Source organism: Haplochromis burtoni, unplaced genomic scaffold (assembly GCF_018398535.1).
Source record: "Haplochromis burtoni strain Fernald_Lab_line unplaced genomic scaffold, NCSU_Asbu1 Contig_93, whole genome shotgun sequence".
Classification (NCBI taxonomy): Eukaryota; Metazoa; Chordata; class Actinopteri; order Cichliformes; family Cichlidae; genus Haplochromis; species Haplochromis burtoni.
The window spans coordinates 269544-293638 of record NW_024582454.1 but is presented as its reverse complement, the minus strand read 5'-3'; the positions used below and the strand labels follow the sequence as shown (position 1 = coordinate 293638).

Here is a 24095-nt window from a genome sequence, read left to right as displayed (position 1 = left end):
ACCTGTAATACAAATAAGCATGCTCTAATTGATGTAATAAAATATTATGATCAACAGTATTGAAAGCTGCACTGAGGTCTAACAGGACAAGCACAGAGATGAGTCCACTGTCAGAGGCCATGAGAAGATCATTTGTAACTTTCACTAAAACGGTTTCTGTACCGTGGCGAACTCTGAAACCTAAATGCAAAAGGTTAACATCAGCTTACAAAAGAGTTGAAAGAGACAACTGAAAACATAAACTCATATGAAAAGTGTTTACTGAGGTTATTAATTAAGTGAAGGCACAGATGATGGCGCACTTTAAATCTTATAACAGTAAATGTTTTAAATGAAAATACTTGAAGCTTGGTTGCATTAAAGATAACTTTAATAACTGTATGACGTGGTTCCATAAAAAGACACAAGTTAGTCTAAACACTAAACACTGTGCACAAAGAAAAACTGAGAAATTGTTCAAATTGGCTCCTAAAATAAAAATCAAGGAAGTAACTATTATATCCACAAGCAACACTGTTAAACAGCATAAATAAATACTTTGGTGTGCAAAGGAGCTTAAACAGTTGCCCGATCTTTGTTGGATGCTGTATTTTGGTAGTTGGGCAGCAGGTTCACCATCTGCTGGTTCTTCAGTCCGATTTTCTCCTTTGCTCTGAAAACACAAAGTCGCGTTATACACATCAACTACAAAGCTACAAGTCTAAAACACCCATGCATTATTATTCATAAATCTGATTGTCAATCAGAACATAAATCAACAGCTTTTCTGATAACTGATTACTTGTTTTAGTCAGTTTAAGCAAAAATACTAAATGTGCTGTGTTGGGGGAAAAAAAAAGTCTCTCAATCTGTACTTACTATAGATACAATAACAGAGATATAACGGGATTTAAAGGGGCTTAATTTTCCTACTGCACTAACTACTCACTTTTCTGGGAACTCAATGTCGTCGATGGTATCGGGCAGCGGTACGCCTCTGGTCTCAGGGAGCAGCAGCACCAAACCTCCAGCCAGGAAAGCCAGAAACCCTACACAACACAATTCAATAATGCATTTAAGCTTTGATAGTCACATTTATCTGACTTTTACTCTCAGAAAACCCACCAAAGATGATGAGTGGCAGCTCCAGCCAGATCACAGCCAGTCTGTAGAGCAGGAATGGAGCCACAATGCCTCCAACATCACACAGAGTGGAACAAACAGACACTCCGAGGTTCCTAAAGACATAAAAACAGCATTTCTTTTAATCTACTAAAATAAAGTATATTTACTTTTTAAACTTTTGATGCGAAGACATGTTTGAAAGGCTAAATATCCACAGTTACATTAGTTATCTACATACAAATACAAAAACAGATGGATTTGGACAGGTTCTGAAACTGTGACATAAAAGAAAAGGATAAAAGTTCATATTTTGATCAGTTTCACACTTAGATTATCAGGTACAGCTTCAAACAGATTTGGCAGCAGTCTAAGCTTTCTGTGAGCACAGTTCTATCAATAGTGATTTGTGATGTTCTTTTGTTATACACAGAATTTACTGTTGTTTACTGATTACCTTAGTTGATGTATAAATTATACCTGTTCATCCCAAACACAATACATTTTTTGTATTATACCTGACAAATGTCGGGTAGAGCTCAGTGTTAACAAACACCACCATCTCAAAGGTCATCGTGATCCCCAATCGGCCGATGCATGCCACTGCCGTCTTAAACCAAAACATGCCTGCAAGAACAGACAGAACCATTAAAAGAAAACTTGGAAATCAACGTTCAAGAGCACTAAGAAAAATCACTCACTGTCAGGAATAAAGGCAGTGATGAAACAGGAGACTCCAGCTACAAAATTAGCCGTGGCGAAGGGGAGGCGTCGGCCGATGCGCTCAATGGTGAACAGGATGAGGAAGGCGGCAGGAAACTCCACCAAGCCAGAGATGAGGAAGTCGATATAGACATTTCCTCCCAGAATGCCCAGCCTCATGATCAAACCCTGGTAGACGACAGCACTGGTGAACCTGGGAGAAAAAACATCTCATTAACTTCGAATCTTTATCCTAAATTCCATCCATCCATTTCCTTCCGCTTATCTGGAGCCGGGTCGCGGGGGCAGCAGCCCAAGCAGAGAAGCCCAGACCTCCCTCTCCCCAGCCACCTCCTCCAGCTTATCCGGGGGAACGCGAAGGCGTTCCCAGGCCAGCCGAGAGATATAATCTCTCCAGCGTGTCCTGGGTCTGTCCCGGGGCCTCCTCCCGGTGGGACATGCCTGGAACACCTCACCCAGGAGGCGCCCAGGGGGGCATCCTTGTCAGATGCCCGAACCACCTCAGCTGGCTCCTTTCGATGTGGAGGAGCAGCGGCTCTACTCTGAGCCCCTCCCGGATGGCCGAACTTCTCACCCTATCTCTAAGGGAGAGGCCAGCCACCCTTCGGAGGAAGCTCATTTCTGCCGCTTGTATCTGCGATCTCGTTCTTTCGGTCACTACCCACAGCTCGTGGCCATAGGTGAGGGTAGGGACGTAGATCGACCGGTAAATCGAGAGCTTCGCTTTTACACTCAGCTCCCTCTTCACCACGATGGACTGGTGCAGCGTCTGCATTACTGCAGCTGCAGCCCCAATCCGTCTGTCGATCTCCGACTCCCTTCTCCCATCACTCGCGAACAAGACCCCGAGATACTTGAACTGACAAGGTTTGTCTGTCCAAGGGATCCCAGGGGCTATGTTGTCTGGGGGCTTTTGCCCCCTGGTAGGGTCTCCCATGGCAAATTGGTCCTGGGTGAGGGACCAGACAAAGAGCAATTCAGAAGACCCTTATGAGGAAAACATCAAGGGAACAGTTTACCCCGCCCAGAATAGGGTTACGGGGGCCCCGCCCTGGAGCCAGGCCTGGGGAGGGTGCCCAAGGCCAAACGTCTTGTGGCCGGGCCTTAGTCCATGGGGCCTGACCGGGCACAGCCCGAAAAAGGGACATGGGCCCATCTTCCTGCAGTCCCACCACCCGCAGGAGACACACGTAGGGGTCGGGTGCAATGTGCGTCAGGCGGAGGGCCTGGCGGACCGATTCCCGGCTACCAAGACTGGCAATTGGGAGACTTTATCCTAAATAGATTTTTTTTTTATTTTTGGATAAAGAAGAGTCATTTACAATAACAGTTGTGTCCTGCTTTAATTGAATCCTTACCAGTTATAGCTGAGGATAAAAGTGTGTTTTCGCATGTTTGGCGTTCTGATCAGGTCCATGAAGGAAGCGGTGGTTGAGTCTGCGTTATCATCTTTCAGGGTCTGCAGGATCATTTATATAACATCACATAGTAAAAGTATTTCTGGTTGTTTTCATGCCTTAGCTTCAGCCTGTTTTACTATGTTTCTCTATGAAAAAAAATCTCACAAAAAATAATGCAGTCTAATCCAATCCATATCGTGTCTTTTTCATGGAAGGCTTGAAACCGCTTATTGCATCTTTTAAAACAGCATGGCTTCAAAGTAGAAGAGTTCAGGTACTGAACTGGCTTGCCTGGAGTCCAGACCTTTCACCAACCAAAAACATCTCGTGTATCATGACATGAAAGACACAACAAGCAAGACCCAGAACTGTTGAGGAGCTACATTTTCATCAGACACAAATGGGACAACATTTCTCTCTCCAAAGTCCACAAACTGGTATTTTCAGTTCTCACACATTTACAGGAATGTAAATCTATTTCTATTTCCTAAAATGTAAGTTTTATCTCACTTAATAAGTCACAATGAATTAGACTTCAAATTGTCATGTTATCTGCTGATAGAATTTGATTCCAGGTAACAGATGCAGAGATTTTGTGTCCAATGGCTACCTCGATGTTCTTGGAAAGAGTCATCTTGTTTTCTTTGGCTATGTCCTCTGTGATCTTCACTGCTTTGGAGTTTTGGTTTTGAGAGAGAAGCCATCTCGGAGACTCTGGGATGAACCTGGAAATGTAAAATGTCAACAACAAATCTGTTGTTAAATACAAAACTATTTAAAGGTACAAATTCTTTCTTTTTTTAATTGATAATGACAAATTATCAGTAGGTGCGTGTATTTTTTCACTAAGACAAAGAGATTTTGGGGTTTTATTTTAAGGTTTAATGGGTCGTACAAAGAAAGAACAGGCAAAACAGACAACCCACGTAAGGGTAGCATCTGATAAAATATAGTGCTAAAGGTGCACAGGTTGACATAGCGGCAAAAAACTAAAGGTAATAATATCTTTTCTCCACAGTACCTCTGGTGTGATATACCCTCATTGGCTCTACAAAGGAAAACATTTATTCTAAACCTGCATTTAAAATGTATTAATATGTATATAATAACTGGATAATGTTTTTTTTTTTAGCATAAGTGAGAAGACTACTCATTTTTATAAAACATTTGGAAATGACTACAAGACACAGATTTCTAACATTTTAAAATCACCTACATGTCACTGAAATTGGCTACAGCCCAAATTAATATGTTAAATAAAAGTTGAAAGATGGGTTAATAAAACTTCATTCATACTGCTGTATGTGGTTGTGGTGACTCTTACCAGTAGTAGGACAGGAACAGGATGTAGGGGATGGTGATGACGACCTGCAGCCAGCGCCAGTCTGTTATATAGTAGGCGAGCAGAGGGAGGATGAGGATGCCGATACTGAAGAACATCTGGTAAATTACTCCGACTGTACGTCTGAACTCCACGCCCACGATCTCTGTGACTGAGATGAATAGAGGAAGGTGTGTGTTGGAGTCAAATTGTTAAATGTTGTCACTGTTTTACTTAAATTTGTAAGTCTTAGTTCAAGCAGCAGGATCAAAGACATGCCTTTGTCTCTGACCACCTCTCCAGCCTGTTGGACGGTGGGGGAGGCTGCATTGTTTTATTTAATGGAACATCCTGTGTGAGGGTTCTGTTTTGTTGTTTAGTAACTTCCTGCTTTTATGACCCTTTTGCGCACGCACACACACACACGCACACACACACACACACACATACACAACACAACACACACACACACACACACGCACACACACACACACACACACACACGCACACACACACACACACACACACACACACACACACACACACACACACAGCCTTATCTTTTGTAACCATAGGGGGGGTTTACTATGGCAGGTGCTTGTGTGTACTGTAACTGTTTTCAATAAAAGGCGTTCAGCTCCAAAACCCTGGTTCTGACCAGTCTCCCTTGCTAGCAAGTAAAAGCTGTTCAGGGAATGACTATCCTTGATTGACTGTGGTGAAAAGCAAAGGTAAAGGTTGTAAGGTGGTCTTACTCAGCACATATCCAGCTACCCAGCCTCCTTTCACTCCAAACCCATAGAGAGTCCTGAAAACCAGTAAAGATATGTAGTTTGGAGCCACGGCCACCAGGATCCCTGAAACCCCATTCAGCAAGTTGGATATGAGGAAGCTCATTTTCCTGCCAAACCTGAAGTCAGACATCAACAATCATCACATTGCTGTAAGTCCGTCTCACATAATGTCAATTATTTGGTCAAGCAAGTGCTAAAAACAACAAGAAAAAAATATAAATAGATAGTAATTTAATGTATTTTGAGTCAATTTTCAATCACTGTCACAATCATAGCCTAACCTGTCAGCCAGGTAGCCAATGGCAATACTTCCAACTAGGAACCCCACGTTCAGAGTGGCCTGAAACATGTCCACCAACCATGCATTCGAGCACACCAGGTCAAACTGGGAAAACACAAAGTGAAAAATGTCCTGAATCTGTCAAAACAAATTGTATGGCATGCTGCCCATGTTTTTGTTCATTTTATGAACAACACAAAATTACCATATTAGTCATTAATAAATCTTTGCTTGGGATATGGACATATTTAGGTTTTACCAAAGTAGTCAGATTCTCTGAGCAACACAGTTCTCTTTTTATTTATGTGTACACACACACACACACACACACACACACGTACAAAAACAAATTCCCTCTCGCCCCTGCGGGCGGTCAATCCTTCAAGCTCGGGTCCTCTACCAGAGGCCTGGGGGCGTGAGAGTCTTGCGAAGTATCTCAGCTGTATCCGAGCTCTTAGCTGGACAGAGATCTCCGATGTCGTTCCTGGGATCTGCTGGAGCCACTGGTAGGATTTCTGGATATCAGCCACCTCCTCTATCTGCCGGTGGTACATACCGTGCAGGGGCCTCTCCTTCCATGATGGTTCCTCCTCTTCCTCGTCATTCTAGGGTTTCTGTTGCCCGAGGTATTCACTGAGCACTCGGTCAGTTGGGGTCATCTTCCTGATGTATTCCTGGATGTTTTCTGCGTCCTCCTGGTCTGGGGTACTGACACTCATTAGTCCCCGGCCTCCTTCCTTCCGCTTAGTGTACAGCCTCAGGGTGCATGACTTGGGGTGAAACCCTCCATGCATGGTCAGGGGTTTCCTGATGTTGATGTCAGTGGCTTCTATCTCCTCCTTTAGCCCACTTATTATCCCAGCAGGGTAGCTGATCACGGGCAGGGCGTAGGTGTTGATAGCCCGGATCATGTTCTTGCCGTTCAGCTGACTCCTCAGGACTTGCCTGACCCTCTGCAGGAACTTGGTGGTTGCAGCTTTACTAGCGGCCTCTTCATGGTTCCCATTCGCCTGCGGGATCCCCAGGTACTTGTAACTGTCCTCTATGTCTGCAATGTTGCCTTCTAGTACTTTGTTATCATCCAACTACATTTCTCCAGTCCGACTGACATTCCAATGTCATTGCTGTATATTCTGGTGGTGTGGATCAGTAAAACAATGCCTCATTCATTCTTGGCATATAGCTTGATGTCATCCATGTACAGGAGATGGCTGACAACTGTATCGGTATCCGTAACCAGTCTTGTTAATGATCTCAGGGGTTCAGGCCTGTGCAGAACAGCAGTGGGGACAGAGCATCTCCTTGGTAGATCCTGCACTTGATGGTGACTTGTGCTATGGGCTTGCAGTTGGCCTCTAGTGTTGCCCCCTGAGAGCCTTCCTGATGAAGGTTCTCAGGGGTTCCTTTGATCTTGTATAGTTCTAGGCATTCCAGGATCCAGGTGTGGGGAATTGAGCCGTAGGCCTTCTCGTAATCAATCCAGGTCTTCTCATAACCAATTAGTGGATTCCCATTCATTTCCTATACCGGTCCCATAGGTCATACATATATATGTGCATAACAATTTTATTAGAGGAAAAGTAGAACACTTACAATGATTGCTGTAAAATGTTATCTGCACATACAAGATAGATGGATATGTATATATATACACCCACTTTTTTCCCCTCACACATTAAAATCTATTAAATAGAAAAGCCTGAACATTTTTCTGTAAAATCTTTGAGCACCCAATTAAAAAACACTTCACATTGCCAGAGAATGCTTTCTGAATGATATATAGTTATATTTCATTACAATGCAAAAATAAAGCATGCAGAATCTTTTTAAGAAATTCTTTCTCAAAAATAAAGAAAATGCAATTTTCATTCAACTTTCATGTTGGATTGAGCAAATATGACAAGCTGCCCCACAAAAGCAACAATAGCAGTAGACTTAATCTAAATTTTACCAATTATAAATCAATAAAATAACTAAAAAAAACAAAATAAATATATTTAAATATAGACAAATATAAATATCTTTATCAGCGTGGGACTTTACAGGCTGGCTTGAATTTTTTTTGCATATTTTAATTAGCCAACAGACCTTTTTTGCATTTGCCCCAAATTACAGTTCCAGGCTTTTACCTTTAATATTATTTGAGATATTCATGTTCAGACTCTGCCGCAGATTTCAAGGTGCAAAAGAAGCAAAAAATTACTTTAAGTCAAGACTGAATGACCCCTTTTTTAAAAAACAAATCATTATTTCTGTTTTCTATATTCCAAGCTGCGTCATGTTGTTGAATTCAGTCTTTTACTCAAAAAATATTTTGTCTACGTTTTGTTTTTTGGTCTGTGTGTGTTGGCTGTGACCTCTTGTTCCCCACCTCAGTAACAAAAGACCGTCTTCCCTCGTAGTCGTACTCCCAGCCATGTTTGCAGCTGATTGTGGGAGTTCTGCTGAGGTCCTCCAGCTCCTGTTTGTCACAGGTGAGCTCAGTAGCATTCCAGTCCACCTTGTACTGCTCACAGCTGCTCTGCTGACCAGAGCTGTTGTCCAGAGGTACTGTGAGCCTGCGACTCTCTGCCAGGTTCCAACCGCATGCCTCTCTCCTCTCCACCACTGCAGGGTCTCGACACCAGTGATCAGGGGTGAAACCCTGGAAGACTATCCCGACATACACACCTGCCCATGGCATGGACACCATACACAGCAGGATGAAGATACGCTTCTGGCAGCGGCCAAACTTCCCAGCTTCTTCTAAGATATCATCAAAAGTGGTCATGATTGTAGAAGGGTTTCTTTACTTTAACCAGCTGCAAAAAACACTCAGCCGGAGTCTAATTTGTATGCTGAGCTTCCCTCTGCAGAGTGCCCATTGAAATGCACATGCACTGGGTTTTTAAACAGCACAAGAAGGAGCAAAGGTCCATAGAAATGCGTTGGTACTGCACTGCCTGTTCCCATAGAGCATTAAAAGACGTTTGCTATCCAATTTACTGACGTCAGAGCCCAGCAGAACGTCTGCTTTGGGGATTAATTTACATAAATTCATCAGCGTGGACACATTGGCTTGGACGGTGACACAGTGATGATGTTTAATCAGTTAACATTTAAGAGGTACTTCATTGGAATCTGTTAGACATTAAGAACTGAGAAAGATAAGATCAGAGGAAAGAAAGTTGAGTTTCTTGAGTCTTTTCAGACAAGTCTAAAGAACTTTGAGGCACGTTTAGTGTCAGTCCAAGTTAAGTCAGTCAAGTTAAGCCTGAATCTTGACTTAACAGGATCAAGATTTAATCTTCAAGACAAGCTCGTGTGTTGCTGGAAATCCTTTTGAAGACAGATCAAACTAAGACTCAAGTCTTAACTAGTGTGAAATCATTTTAAGCAACTTGAAGCCCAAGACAGGATCAAGTTATTGAAAACAAGAGCAAAGGATTCCCCCCCCCCAAATTCTCCTACCTCATTGTACCTGAAATATTTTAATATTTGCATAGGTTTTAGTCTCAGCTTTTTTGAGACAAATTTTAAAGACCTAAGACCTATTCTTGGATAAAACCTCATTTTACCCAAGAATAGATGTTGGGAAGTCTCATTCAAGACAAGTTCATTTCATTCAACGTTCAAGGCTCATTCTTCTTTCATACGGTAAGTCAGTCCAGACAAGATTAGATGACAAAAATAAGTTTCAAATTATTGAGCACAAGCCAGATGTCAGGACGTCTTCAGGTCAAATCTCAAGTTCGTCCAAATAAGAACTTAATTGCAATGTTGCCAAAGTTGACTTTTAAATAATTTCTTTTAGAAATTTTGTCAGACATAAAATGAGATTACACCACAAAAGTAATAAACAGCAGATCTCTTATTTATTCAAATAATGCAATATTTTACATATTTTTTATTTTAAATAGGAAAACAGGCAAAGAGCTGAAAACATCAAACATAACCTTACATCAACTAAAACATAATGATGATATCCCATCGTACCAAATCATTGAAGAAAGTTTCTTGTGCTTTTTTTCCCTCTTTTTTCAGTTGGTTTGTCTGCTGCTTGATGTCAGTCTCACATACTAAATTTGTTTCATCATATCCAAATGTTTCCACGACTGTGGACAAAAACAAACAAACAAAAAAAGCACAAGAATGTCCAGTAATAACTTCAAGAAAGAGATGGTTCAGTACAGTACCATGCAGATGAGCCACGGGAACTTTGGTGCAAAGCAGAAACAAATTTAATGCAACAATGAACAAATAACTTCACAAACTTTACCTCCTGCTACTCTGAAATGAGGAGTGCTACAATGTTGAGACTCGGGAGAGATGACTACAAAGTGCCAAACACAGACACTTTCAATTCACCTCTCAGACTAACAGGGTCAGGATTCTGGTAAAAAAACTTTAAGAAGAACAGCTCAAGTTCATATAGCAAAACCACACGCTGAATGAACGAACACGTAAAAGGAAAGTTTATAAAAAGTCTTCGTTACAATCATATTTTATGATAAATACTGATCATAAATATTTCACCTGTTACCAATGTCATTGTCATGTTTCTGGAAACCTGACCATGTGCCGTGTACTCTCATTCTTTAAGCTGTTAAAGGTAGATACACTTGCACTGTTCAGAATTTCAGATCAGTAGCACAATAATATGATTATATGCTAAGAGAGTTTATTAAGAGAGTTTTAAAATGTCAAAAGCTGCTTTGGAAATGTTCAGTTTGTAATCAGAGAGAAACAGAAAAAGTAAAAGGAGGAGTGCGATCTGTTTCTACTCTTTGCTATCACAACACTCCTCGAACTCCTTTCTGTGAAGTACACTGAAGTTTACAGTGTAAATGACAATTATTTTATTAAATGCTGTTTCTCGTTATTTTATCAGTATTTTTTGGGCACGTGGCATCATACAAAAACGCGCTTAACAATTATGTGTACAAAGCTTTAGAAATACCCTGAATGGCAAATCTTTGTTATTGAGGTTTTAGCAATAAACTCACATTTGAATACTGAGAAAACACAAATATTAATCTACACCAGCAATGCAACGGCAACTAATGTGATGAATATACGATCAAGGGCACGGTTTTTTTTTAATGGTAGTAAATGTCAACAAATGCACTGCAAAGTGATTTAATTAAGCTCGGGATTGTTCACCTCCTTTCCCCAGTTGGAGAAAATGAGAAGTTATTACTGATGTACAGAGATAAAGATTTATGCTACCAAGGGCTGCAGCTCACCCCTTCCTGGTTATACAAGCAGCAACACAGTTTTCAGATATATTTTTTGTTCCAATTACAAGGCTGAAACTCAAAACTTATTATTGCCAGTGAAAGCAAACAGTTGTTTATAGTAGAGGAGTCAAAACCAAAGAATAGTACAGATTATTTTAATTAAAAAATCGTTTTAGCTTTAAATGTGCCTCCCTGTTAGCAGTAATTAGGCTAAATCTTTAGACTTGATGTCTTCAGGGAGTTTGCAAAGTTCAGTCAATTTGACCAACCAACCAAATCTGATTAATTAGTGGAAACCTACAAAATAGACTTTCAGTTTGTTTTTTTTTGTTTTTTTAAACGATTTTCAAAAAGTCCACCTTCCTTTATGAGGGTGTGCTACTTTTCTCTAAACCAATTAACTGGAGAAAATTGAGATTAACAGCAGCTATTTTATTGGTTTTCAGCTGCTCTGCACATCAGAAAGAAGAGTGAAGTGAAAACAGAATAATCCAACCTAATTGTTTTTGTGATGATCATGTGTCCATAAAATCACCGTATTTGAGGTGCGTTTGTTTTGTAAAATCACCCGGTCTGAGCTCTAACTGTTGTAGAAAAATCAATCTCAATCATGCTGTGTTTACACTGTGCAAGCTTACAGATTTAATTACTCTCATGTGGAAATATGGCATAAAGTAGGTTTCCATTATTACTGACATCCTCTGTGAAAAAGCAAAACATCCTGCATTTTAGTTTCACTACCATCTTTTGCATCATGCATTTGGCTGAACAGGGCGGATTTCAGCACTACGAAAAGTTGGCTTCACTTTTCACGCAGCAATCAGATCTGAGTACAACAACCGAGCCTGTAAAGTACAAGAGCACACGAGCAAGAAAAAGAAAAAAAAAAAGAATCGATTTCCCTACATTAGTGCCAAGGGTGGCAGTAGAAATATGGCTTTAACAGGACGGGAGGGGACCAAATCAATCCAAAGGAACGCCTCCAGTTTCACTTTCAACTTTCTTCAACCATCCATTCATACTTAAGGCCATCTCCATTTTCACACAGAACAGAGAAACAAACGTAATCAGCTCGGACGAGCCGTTAAATAATCACCAAAACAAACATGTGAACAATTCACCGGTGAAGACTATAAACGAAACGTCCATATTATAGAACATTATCATCTATTTACAACGTCTCTGATCAAATCAAGACAATCAAAGAAATTCAATCCGTTGCTGGACATGATTCATAGATGAAAATGCAAAGTAAATTCATCAGTATGAAGGCATCGTGCTTTCTTTTCGAGGGCAAATAAGGGGAAAAACGGGTCTGCTATAAAAGCAACTGTAAATAGCACGAAAACAAACTGGTGTCTTCATTCCCTTTTTAGAAAGAAGCTGGCACCTTCACTGCCTAAGCTATGGGAATAAATCTCATGACAGTTTTTTCATAAAGTACCTGCGGGCCAATGGAGAGCAAAGAAACAACTCCAAACAGGAAAAAAAAAGTCTTCCTTATTAAGTACCTTCACACAGTCCACAAGCAGACACACAGCCAGTGTTAGTACCATTAATCAAGGTAGGAAAACAGCTTCAGTTCAAAACACCAGAAGAAAATAGAAGATACATATATAACTTAATTTTCATTCACATCTTATCATGCCTCATTTCAGTGATGATATCAGATTTTCCCTTCTTGTAATGATAGTGTTGTGGTATCATTGTTTACTGTTTGGTGCATATGGTTATGGTGACATGTCTAGTTGACACATCAAGCTGGAAATCACATTAGAAAGAAGCTTTGTGTGCTCCCAGAGTCGATTTTAAGAGCTGGCCTGTTCGTTCTTCATCAGACAAATGTGGCAAGGCTGAAGTATCGGGATTATGAAAGACAATATGGTGGAGTTCAAAAGAACCTTAAGAACACTTTAAATGAGCTGTCAAATAAAAATTATATGTGGACGGTGAACTGGACTGAGTCGGTGTAGGCCGAATGAAGGTGCAGCCCAATAAAAATATATCCCTAAAGAAAGGAAAGGTTTCTGTCTTCGGTGTGTTGTTGGCATTTCACTGTTGCTATTATGGAGACATTCACTGAGAGAGAAGAGTTCGGATTGGATGGAGAGAACCAGGAAGGACAGAGTGACATCACACCCTGAGGAGGTCCTCGTCACTGTCGTCTTCTTCCCGTTTCTTGTTCGCTGCCGTGTTGTTACCGTGGTTAAGGCCAGAAGAGCGAGGTTTGCTGCTCTTCCTTTTCCTATCTGACTCGTCCAGGAGGCCCACCAGGTCCTCGTCGCTCTCCTCCTGAAATGAAAGACTTCTGTGAGCAATGGGTGCAATCATTGCTACCATGAACGACTGAGATGATACCAGAGAAAAAGACAAAGAACTGACTTGCAAGAAGGCGCTGCGATGAGCCGTAGAGTGCTTAGCGAGTCCTGACGATTTTATCACACGTACCCCGGGGACACTCAGCACCTCGTCCTCGCTGTCGTCATCCTGATCGTCCAGCGAGAATGACCGCAGACCCTCTGTATTCACAGGCTTGGTCGTGATGTGACCGTTGCTTTGGTTATTCTTGCCACGGTGCAAAGACGATGAAGATGTGGGAGGAGCATCGATCTCCTCCATCAGCCATTCCATCTCCTCCTCTCCTCCTTCATCTGTGCTGACCTGAGTATTTAAAAGGCACAAACAATAAGATGCATACTAAGTTTTTACTCATCTACATGGTTATTTAAAAAAAGCTTCACTAGAGTATCTGATTTGTAGCATGCTATGGCTTTTTGAATATTCGCTAAGCTATAAAAATAACCTTAGTGTTTAATCATTAGTCATGTAACATGTAATCCTTAAGTTGTCCTTTTTTATTTATTAATATGATTACTTTATCACTTTATATTATTACCTTAAGAAAAACTTAAGTCCAAGTTCAGGTACAGCTAGAATATGACACGGCAACCACAGCTTCATACAGCCATTTCAAAGTGGGCGTGGCTGCACCAGTGAATACTCAGATGTCTTTGCTGAAATTGGAATAGTGTATTCTCGCACAAATTTAGTTGTAAACGCAGACTCGACTCCACTGGTTACCAACTGGTTGTGCTCTGGTTAGATTTCTATATAAAACCAAAGTTGCCACAAAAATAAAGCTGCTTTGTCATTTGGCAATTTGTATTTAAATCCATGTCCTGCAGCTGCTTCATTTGTGCAGGCATTTGTTAATTTTTCTTCTGGCTGGACTCTGACTCTTTAAGGAGTTGATGTGAATTTCTGAGTATGTAGACAGCAACAGATTTGTGATTTTCGCTGATTTATCACCGTTTATCATTGTCAGAGTCCAGGCATTTGCTAGCTTTTCCCCATTCAATCACAAGCTGATAGCCTTGATGCACCAACGTTGCTTTGAATGCAGAAACTAACTGCGAGTGGTAGCACAACTGGTCCCCACCTTTGAAGCAACCATTTCAAAGGCAACAAGACTGACAGTTAATTGCTCCAAGTTGAACTCATTTGGGTTGTGCTGCTTTCTCCAGCCATTATTAGCCTAGGAGTGGCTGCAGCATAACATGTTCCTTCTCTAGTTACAAGTTACAGAAACCCTTTAAATAACATGAGGGATCATGTTGGAGTCGGAGTTTTGAATTATTTTGTTTGTTTTGTTTTATTGTGCCATTTGTTATTTTGGCCTTGGCTTCACCCTGAGCAGCAGCTTTATTCCCTGTCAGTGCCAGTAACCCACTCGTGACTCTTCCTTGCGTTATGCTTTCTGATCTTTAGACCGGGGAAAATACAAAGTAACTTTGAAACTCGTTCATTCATTAGCTCAACCAACCTTGGAATATTTATAGGAGACTTGGTTTCCTCTCCTACAACAACCAGCGATCTTCTGCCTCACCAGTTCCCTGGACACAGACAGGTGAGATTATGAAAGAGGCTTTCATACAAAATATATTTTTTTAAAAAAAAATATATATGTACCAAAAATGGATACTCGTGGTCTCACCTCCTCTCTCTCTTGTGCAGCAGAAGCCCCATCAGACACACAATTAGAACCACCAACAGGAGGCTCAGCACCACCCCCATTGCTTGGCTCCGCCTAGACAGAGGCGGAGTGTCTTCACCGTCATCATTTATCTGCCTGTCAACAGTCCTGAAATTCAATCCAGAGAGGAGACTTCAACATATTTATCTAGTGTTTTGTGCTTTTGGGATTAAAGTCAGATTGTATAAAAAAGAAAAAGAAAAAGAAAAGACTCACGTCAGATCACACACAGCGTTTGTGTGCCACACAAACAGATACTGGCAATTGTCCGTCTCCAGCATAAACTCTGGGATGCCGACACCTGCTGACGGGTTACAGTGAAACCTTATTGTGGATGAAACCGTTTTGTTCTTCGCGCGGCCACACTCTGACTCAGAAGGCACTATCACATCCACATTTCCTCCTGATGGAAAAACAAAAACATGTTAAGATGCTGTGACCACTAAATGGAAGGACTCACGCTAAAATGAAATGGCACTTTGTTTCTTATGCAGGTGTGGGTTTTGTTTTTTTTTTTTGCACTGATGTCATTGCCAATCACATGCTTTGCAAAGGGTTTTGAATGATAGATCAAAATCCTCTTCTGTTTACCTTTTATGTAGTACTTGGCTTTGTTGGATGAGCCAATCTTGCGGCTGTAGGTGTCATTCTGTTTCACCTGGCAGATGTTGGCACCAAGACATTTAGGCAGGGATTTATTGGTGATACCAGACAACTGGATGTGGTAGATGTAGCGGTCGCCATTGTTACGAATGTCTCCAGACGCCTGATGGTGGCTAAAAGGCAGAAAAAAACCCAAATGAAACTTTTGTGACAGAAAGAATTTTAGAAGTGCATTTTTTTGCTTGCTGATTGAAACTGAAATTTATATGAGGTGAAGTGTAATGAGTGGATGACACAGGTGGACTCTGTTACCTGAAGTAGAGTGCTCCCAGACTGAAGCTGACTCCAGTTTTAGGAACCTTTATGGTTCCATTTACCATCTGTACCTCCGTTGGTTTCACTGCACAAGCTTCCAGAGTCTCCCAGCCTATCAAGAACTCACATGAACCCTCATCAACCCTGCACAGACAAGAGAATATAGGATATTCAATTAAGAATAAAGCATAACAGGTCTACTTTAAGATGCAGAGGACCAGTTCAAATAACAAAATAACAAAAACAAAACAAGGGCACTGAGACTTGTGGGAAAAAAGACAAATGAAACACAAGTTAAAATTGTTTTAAAATAGGCAATGTAAACAAAACTTTTATGTGAATATACACAGAGATACAGATCAGGAAAAACAACACGTGACAATTTAACAGGAAACATTTGTTGCATTAATTTCAGACAATGTGATGCAACTGAACAACATTTAGTCTGCTGAGAAATGTTATGTTACTCAATTAACTAAAACTAAAGTTTATGAAATAAAGCAAAAAAAAGAAAGAAAGAAAAAAAAAGCTAAAAAAATTTGCTATAATCTTAAAACAAATAAACAGGATAATAAATGATTCAAAGTTTAAACATTCTGTTAATTTGATACAGTAATTTAATACCAATGTTGTATTAAATGAATTAATCAAATTTCTACTGAAGGGAAACATTAAAATCTCTAAAAGAGGTTTTGTTACCTGATAACTTTGGGGTGTCCCACTGTGGAGCCGCAGCTCAGCTGGATTATGGTCTTGGCTTTCTGGCGTTTAGGGCATAATTCATCTCCTGCTGAATAGTTCACAAAAATCTTCCCACCTGTAGAGGAAGGGAAATCTCTTGAGACTGTCGGGATAAAGTTCTCTAACATCAAAAACACTCCTGTGAGAGAAGAAAACAAGACCTAAAGGCAAACAAATATGTCTAATCAGTGATCCTTGCTTACATATTTAACTCTTAGTCTACACTGTTTTCAGTTTATTTTTTATAATAATGGTAGTAAAAAACAGTTTAGGGAAAATATCCTTTACACCAATGAATGTAAAGTATTTGCAATGGTTTGCACACCACTGGACTCCATTTTCTGCGTGTAAACTCGGCCCAGGACTTCGGTTTTTCCTGCTGCTGTGCGGCGGCATACGGCTGCATCTTCAGGACAGCCTGGCAGTCCACCACGGATACCCTGACACAGGTTGATGAAATACCTGAAGCCACAGAAACAAAGATGCAAAATTTTAAAGAGTGAGGAATCATGAGACCACAGCATGCGTTTAGAAATTCTTTTTAAGAAAGGGCTAATGCATCTTATATGAGGCATATGCATTGCTAAATATAAATAGATCTAATAAATAGTGAAAAGTTGGAAAAGCATCAAAAGTGTGTGCAGAACGACTGCAGAGCTCCAGAATCGAACTGTGGATTTACTGCCTTCGATTAAGGAATCAAAACCACACTTACGAATCTCCTTTGTAGCTGAACTTCCACGGCTCAGTGAGGGAGGAAAGTGCTCGGAGGTCAAAGGTCTTATGCTGGCTGACGAGCTTACACTCCATCTTCCTTGGGGTACAAACTGCATTGGTGCGCCACTGGAAAGTGACTGTACAGCCTGCTGTCTCTGAGAGCAGCTCTGGAGAACCACTTCCTACAGAATGGTCGCATGTAAACAATATGGAGGACTGATGCTTAGCCGAGGCTGGGAGAGAGAGGGGGAAATAAAAAGAAAAACAAAAGATTTTCAGTTTTGGAAGTGAAGACAACACAGCATTAGGATAAGTATGTTAAACTATCAGGAAGGAGTTAATGCCTTTATTTAGACAGAAGAAGACAACGAGAAGCCCACCCCCATCCTAAGTTGCCCGAAAATGAGCATTTACAGCTTGATAAAAAAATTGTTTTGTTTTCCTCATTCATAACAGGTGTAAGGACTGGGACTTTAGTTTTACCCTTTATAATAAACTGGTTCAGGTGTGTTGTTAAGGGCAGCTCTCCTCTGGCCTCACCTCCAATAATTTCGAGTTTAAACAGGTATCATCAAAGAGGCTACATCCATCTTTTATATACAGTTCTTAGTTTTGTATTTTTTCCCACGTCAACATGAAGCCACAATTGATTATAAGTCATTTCTCTAAAAGTAAACAAACTAAATCTGACTGCTAAAACACATAAAAATGTTTTCGCCATGCATGAAGAAAGAAAGAGTTTAATCTTTTCAAAAGTGCATCTAAGCATTGCTCTAATCAGAAATATTGCACCTATACAAAATTTATCATTACTTTCCTTCATGTGTGTTGCACTGCTGACACAACACAAGATTAGCTATTCTGTAAAACTTTTATCTGTGCTTTGGACCACTGATAGTGACAACTGCAGTTAGAAGTTAAAATAAAAAATACCAACGTTAAAGTTCATATTTTATAGTAGCCATCATATTTTTTTGTGTGCTTATTTTCTTATTACCCAGCTTTCGTGTTGCCATGTCCCAGCTTATGTCTAAAAGAAACAAACCTCTCACATCAACTCCTCAAAATACTCAGCAACTGAAGGAAGCTGGAGTACCCACAGAGAACACATGCAAACACAGGGAGAACATGCAGGGAAAACTTCCTTAATTTGTTTCCTCTGATAAATGCTGCCATTTGCAAGCTGCGGTGACCAATAAAAATGCTGTTCAGTCATTTTTCTTAAATAAATACTAATATCATTATTGCGAATTTGTATGACATATTGTGTATATTTTGAGGCTGTGAACAATAAAACGTCATTTTCTTTCAGTTTTTTCTTTTGAAGCATTTTTCCCCATTAACATCATACCTTGTTTTTGAGCTAGCTATAAGAGCTTTACTAATTACAGAAGACTTTACCTAGTGCGCAGGGATCTCCTCCACCATACTGCATCAGCACAGCCTGCTCTTCGTGTTTGAAGTCCATTGTCATGGCTTTACTGATGCCAAATGATGACCCCAACTTGTCTGAACCAGAAACGTGGCACACTGCACTCTGCTCACAGGCCGGTACTTCCACTGAGCCGCAGACTTTGATGTGATACGTACCCGAGTTCCCGTTTACCTAGACATACACACAGAGCTCTGACCTTCCTATGCTTCTAAACAAAGAATATTTCTGTTACAGTGAAACCTTTGAATCAAATAGACTTCCTCTGGTTAGAAAGTGTTCAGTATATCATCAGCTCACCTGGACTTCCTTGGAGAGGTTTGACAGGTCAAATGTAAACTGGAGCTGAGAGTCAGTAAGCTGGCAGCCGCTGATGTTAGTGGCATCTGAACAGACTATCGGGGTTGGCCACTCAAAGAAATAGATGCAGCCCTGCAGCCTCAGCATTTGCGGAGAGCCCTGTTCAGAGATAGAAAGTAGTTAAAAAATAACCAGGATAAAGAGAACAGGCAAAAAGTAAATACTCTTATTATATAGCTCTGCTGACCAGCTCGAGGCCTCTCCGGCAGGTAAAGACAATGGTTGAAGTGTAGTTCTGTAGAGGGTCCAAAGCACACTTTGTTGAGCTGTTGTAGGTGATGGATACCTCCCTTGTTAATTTGTTGAGCTCTGGACCACGGGTGGTGCGACCAATTTCCTTCAAGAGACAATAATGAAAATTATTATTTTATTAACATTAAGTCCTTGTGATGTCACTGCCTTGGTAAGGCAGATCAAAGCAATTAAACTTTTTTTTTTTTTTTTTAAATAGTGTAAAGGACAGCATTTGTCAAAGAACTCACCACAGGTGGTCCGTCATTTGGATCCATGCAGACAGCGGCTCCAGGTGGGCAGTTGACCCCAGGGATGGGGTTTAGAGGCTGGCAGATGTTGACGTAGAAGTCTGGGTTATCCGGGTCAATGTCGTCATCTATTCTCAAAGGAGGAACATGCAGACTGTTAAGGACTGACACAGTGCATATTGTTGTACAGGGACTCGTCATTTTAACTCAAAATGATGCAACTCTGCTATATCTATAGGTGTGAGAGGTGAACCTGTGTCTCACTGACCTGTTGCTGTGTAGTATCCGCTGACATGAATCAGAGGAGTCAGGTCTATGAGAGCAGAGCCGTTCTGGACTGAACAAGTTACCTTTTTATTAAAGGAAAAGCAGAAAAGAAAAATCCCTTTTTAGAGCACAAAACTATACTGTAAGTCATGAGCCATCAAACAATTACAACTTTAGAGTCCAGGAGTTCAACCATGTTTATTTTCTAATGTTACCAAACTTTTAGAGACTACACAAAAGCTTCAGGGACATCTGCTTATCATTGGACATTCCCCGCTCCTTTGATGACCCCAAGAAGCTGACTTCAGGTGACCTGTCTGCCTCTGTTAACTTAAGTTTGCTTCTCTCTGAGAAATTATGTGCCATATTAGGAAAGAGCACACCCTGTTTTCCAACTGAACTGCAGTATGTCAAAACAGCTTTTCAACATAAAGGAAGCACTGCAACAACAGGCTGTATTGACTGTATGCAGTCTTTCTGTCTAAACAATTTTCTCCCTCATCTGTGCAGTGAACAGTAAGCAGCTGGTTATATCACAGCAAACACAAACACGCTATAATCATTTATGATTTTTCATCAGCTGTGAGGCTGTAGCTCAGGCCGTATAGCAGGTCGTCTACTAATCTGAAGGTTGGGGTCTGCATGTGTGCATGTAGTGACACCAAGGTTCACTCTGTTGCATCCATTGGTGTGCTAATTGTTAGCTAGAAAGCACTTAAGGTGCTTGTATGAATGGGTGAATGAGACAAGCGCTTTGAGTACTCATGGGAGCTGGAGTAGTTTTTATACAGCACTTTTCTACTTAATTTACTACAAGGGGAAAACACTAACTTTATTTATTTTTAAATCTTATTACAAAAGTACATTCCTTTTCCACCTGTGATGGACTGGTGAGTCTTCTCTCACACAAACATACTTACAGGCTGCTCACAAACCAACGGTGTGTGGAAAGCGAAGAAGTGCGTGCACATTTCAGTGTTTGAGCCAATCAGCACTGGCTCTGAGGGGGCTGAGCTCATGCTAGCTGGCCTGCACAAACACAAAACATTCAAACAAACAAACAACATTCACTCGTTTATTCTTAATAAATATATTAAAATCACCAAGGTTGCATTAAAAAGGCGTTTAACAAATCTGTAAATACTTGTAGTGAGTTTACTCTTATTTAAAAGATGAAGCACTACTTCATCAATAAAGCTCTCACACTAGCTTTTCCATCACTACCAGATTCTGAAATAAAGGATTAATTCAAGTTAGTTTTATATTTAGGAAAATTGGAGGAAACAAATGACACACAGTATCACGATGTATACAGGTATGAATTTTCTCTTAAGGGGCACTTTAAATCTCAGTTTGCTATTCCTGAACAACGCAGGTTTGAGAAAATGTGATTCCTGAGAATGCTCTATGCTTGACGTAGTTATAGATGAAAATTAAGATGCAAATGGAGAAAAATGTACCTGCAGATGAAGCTGATGACGGTGCTGTGGGTGAGGCTACGGTTTGCAGGGCATGGACTTCCTTCTTCATAGGTGAGCTCCAGAACATGGTCCTTGTATGAGAGCTTATTGCTCACCTTACCACCACTGACCACATCACTGCCTTCCTTAATGCACACAGCTATAACACATATTCATGGAGATCATTCAGAAAGCTTTAAATGTAAAACACAAAAATATAAATATTCCATAGATCTGTTCTACCAGCTGGAAATCTGCTGAACGCTCAAAGTTTTTTGGGAAATATTTATATTTCTTAGCGAGTGAGTGATCAAATTCAGCTCAGACTCTGGGATTCATTTTTATTATTACTTTAATTAATAGTATTTTTTTCAGGACTGCAAATATATCCCATTGTTGAGCATTCGAACCATGACCTTACTGCACTTGTATTGCCACATATTATTCTCCCCCACTGTGTATCTGATGCTGATTAAACATTTCTTAGCATAGCCATCATCAGTTACAAATCCAGACCATTTTTTAACTCTCTGGTAAGCGAGCGGTCAATAATTTGAGAGAACCTGGAAATTCAAGTGTCTGTTTGGGTTTCATTCGTTGCTTGTGTTGCAGACAAACAGTTATGACGTTCTTGGCGTTTCATAAAGTTTCTGAATATCTATCAAGACTAAACAGTAACCAGATGAAAGTTGAAGGAAGCAATCTCTCCTAACTACAGAGGCACTTTGTTTTTTTTATAAAGTAACTGACTGGTTAAAAGCAGAACTGATTGCCTGAAAGTGACTCCTGTATACACTCTGATTCAATGATGACATAACAGAGACCTCTGATCGTCTCAGTGACTGAAGAGGAATGATCTGCTAGACTTCCATCGACATGATTGCACAACAGAGTCAAATTTATCTGCTGCGCCAAATTGTATAATATTCAACTGAGAGAGGCCCTGGACCAGAGAAATATGTGAAGCAGCATACCAAAAGCTACCACCACTGCTGATTTTTCACAATTCATAGAATTAAAATAATCCAAGTATACTTCTCAACTTGGTAGATCTTTCATTTCTTTGTAATCAGAAATTGGCTAATATAATCCAGAAATGTGGTGCGGCTAAATTAACAACTCGCCGATTGCAGTGACGTACCAGTGTCAGGGCTGCAACCAGTGTTGGCCACAGATCCACAGATGTTCATGCGGAACACCATCTTCTGGTCCTTATGATGGTGCACAGTGTAACCCTCATTCTTCTTCAAGGGGTTCAGGTCAAATAAATGACCTATGGAAGAAGTCATGGTTTAGCACTGCGGCTATTTAGAAATAGATATTTAACTTGTACACATCTTTACACACTCTTCAGAGAATACCAGAGATCAGCAGACATAAAGAGGAATAAAAAGGGAAAGCAGATGCTTTTTGAGAACTTAAATTTAAATGCATATTACCATAACATTCTCCTTTTATTACTCCAGCAGGTATATCAAAATAAACAAAGATGATATGAGGAGAAAGTGTGTGTTTCTGACCTGTAGCAGGGTTGGTGACTCTGCAGTTGTCATGCTGGACACTATTTAGAGGGCAGGCAGCAGCTGTTTTCCACATGAAGGTGTACACACAGTCTTCAATGTCAGAGATCAGAGTAGGCCGAGAGTTCTATGTGGGGCATATAAATACATGTTTTTTTATTTTTTTTTATATTTTAAAATAACTCAAATTTGGACCCTACGGGGGAAAAGCAGTAAGCCTCTTCTACATGGATCCTACATTCCACCTCACGTGTGGTTTAGAAAGCCATTTGATGCTCAACAAACTGTTTACTGCATGTTTTACAGCCTGACTGCCACCAAACATTTTAGCTGACCATCTTTTGAGTACAGTTCTTACCACTTTGTTTTTGTCACACTGGAAGCGGATAATACTGGTCCTGTTGCGGCTTCCATCTGAACAAGCCTGGCCGCTGGTGTACTGCAGCATTAGGACATTTCCGTCCCAAGTAGGACCAGAATGGACCTGACCCAGACTCCAATATTCATCTCCAACCTTCAGGCATGACGCTGCAGTGGAGGGACACTTCCATGGGTCTGTAGCAAGGAGAAGGATTTTCAGTGGATTTCAAGACATAGAAATTTGGGCCAGAATTATATTTAAACTCTAAACCAGAGGTAGATGTAATGACATTACTGTATCCTTTACACCAACCTTTCTGCTTCACCAGCGACCTACAGACGTTAATGTAATACTGTTTATTCGTGTCCCCAGTGGGAAGTTCCGCCTCCCAGTTCCCAGAGTCCATAGCCAGAGGTGAGAGGTCGTACGAGCGACCCTGATCATCACTGACAAGAGAAAAGGAAAAAAGGAGAAAATTCTGAACTGTGGTCCTTTCTGTAAATGATAATTAAATTCTACTAAGTTACACAAACTACATACACTATAAGAAAAAAAGAAGTCCGTGTGTTGGAGTCAAATTGTTAAATGTTGTCATTGTGTTACTTAAATTTGTAAGTCTTAGTTCAAACTGTAGGATCAAAGACGTTCCTTTGTCACCTCTCCAGCCAGTTTGTTGCTGGGGGAGGCTGAAGTGTTTTATTGTAGGGATCTATGTGAGGGTTCTGTTTGTTGCTTAGTAATCTTCCTGCTTTTATGATCCTTTTGGTGAGCAGGAGGTCACAAACACGCACCCCCAAACACACACACACGCCCCCCCAAACACACACACGCCCCCCCAAACACACACACGCCCCCCATATTAAGTAAGTGAACAAGCGACTACTTTTAAAGTAAGCCAAATAATCATACATCAAGTGGGTTGAATGACACTGCCCCAAACACACACACGCACACCATATTAAGTAA

The 24095-nt window shown here is 40.6% G+C and overlaps 2 protein-coding genes across 2 annotated transcripts in view; both read right to left on the bottom strand.

Moving 5' to 3' along the window:
• Window positions 1–286: 286 nt before the first annotated feature.
• LOC102303957 (solute carrier family 22 member 2) lies at window positions 287–9327 on the bottom strand. Its single transcript, XM_005948432.2, has 11 exons — window positions 7991–9327; window positions 5621–5724; window positions 5301–5455; window positions 4549–4717; window positions 3835–3949; window positions 3183–3283; window positions 1803–2017; window positions 1620–1728; window positions 1105–1217; window positions 929–1028; window positions 287–652 (listed from the first exon to the last, which is right to left on the bottom strand). The coding sequence occupies exons 1-11, from the start codon at window positions 8387–8389 to the stop codon at window positions 556–558; spliced, it is 1677 nt and encodes a 558-aa protein (XP_005948494.1). The 5' UTR covers window positions 8390–9327; the 3' UTR covers window positions 287–555.
• Window positions 9328–9469: 142 nt separating this feature from the next.
• Window positions 9470–24095, bottom strand: part of igf2r (insulin-like growth factor 2 receptor) — a 51650-nt gene continuing 37024 nt past the window's right edge. The window contains exons 31-50 of the mRNA XM_042222729.1: window positions 23127–23323; window positions 22769–22895; window positions 22390–22521; window positions 21249–21408; window positions 20709–20817; window positions 19790–19871; window positions 19522–19649; window positions 19227–19376; window positions 18980–19138; window positions 18649–18853; window positions 17246–17480; window positions 16856–16992; window positions 16489–16606; window positions 15787–15933; window positions 15463–15647; window positions 15088–15274; window positions 14833–14979; window positions 14662–14731; window positions 13221–13499; window positions 9470–13130 (exon numbers count right to left, since the gene is read on the bottom strand). Of these exons, the coding sequence (XP_042078663.1) occupies window positions 12972–13130; window positions 13221–13499; window positions 14662–14731; window positions 14833–14979; window positions 15088–15274; window positions 15463–15647; window positions 15787–15933; window positions 16489–16606; window positions 16856–16992; window positions 17246–17480; window positions 18649–18853; window positions 18980–19138; window positions 19227–19376; window positions 19522–19649; window positions 19790–19871; window positions 20709–20817; window positions 21249–21408; window positions 22390–22521; window positions 22769–22895; window positions 23127–23323 (3113 nt within the window). The 3' untranslated portion in view covers window positions 9470–12971. The remainder of the gene's footprint in view (window positions 13131–13220; window positions 13500–14661; window positions 14732–14832; window positions 14980–15087; window positions 15275–15462; window positions 15648–15786; window positions 15934–16488; window positions 16607–16855; window positions 16993–17245; window positions 17481–18648; window positions 18854–18979; window positions 19139–19226; window positions 19377–19521; window positions 19650–19789; window positions 19872–20708; window positions 20818–21248; window positions 21409–22389; window positions 22522–22768; window positions 22896–23126; window positions 23324–24095) is intronic.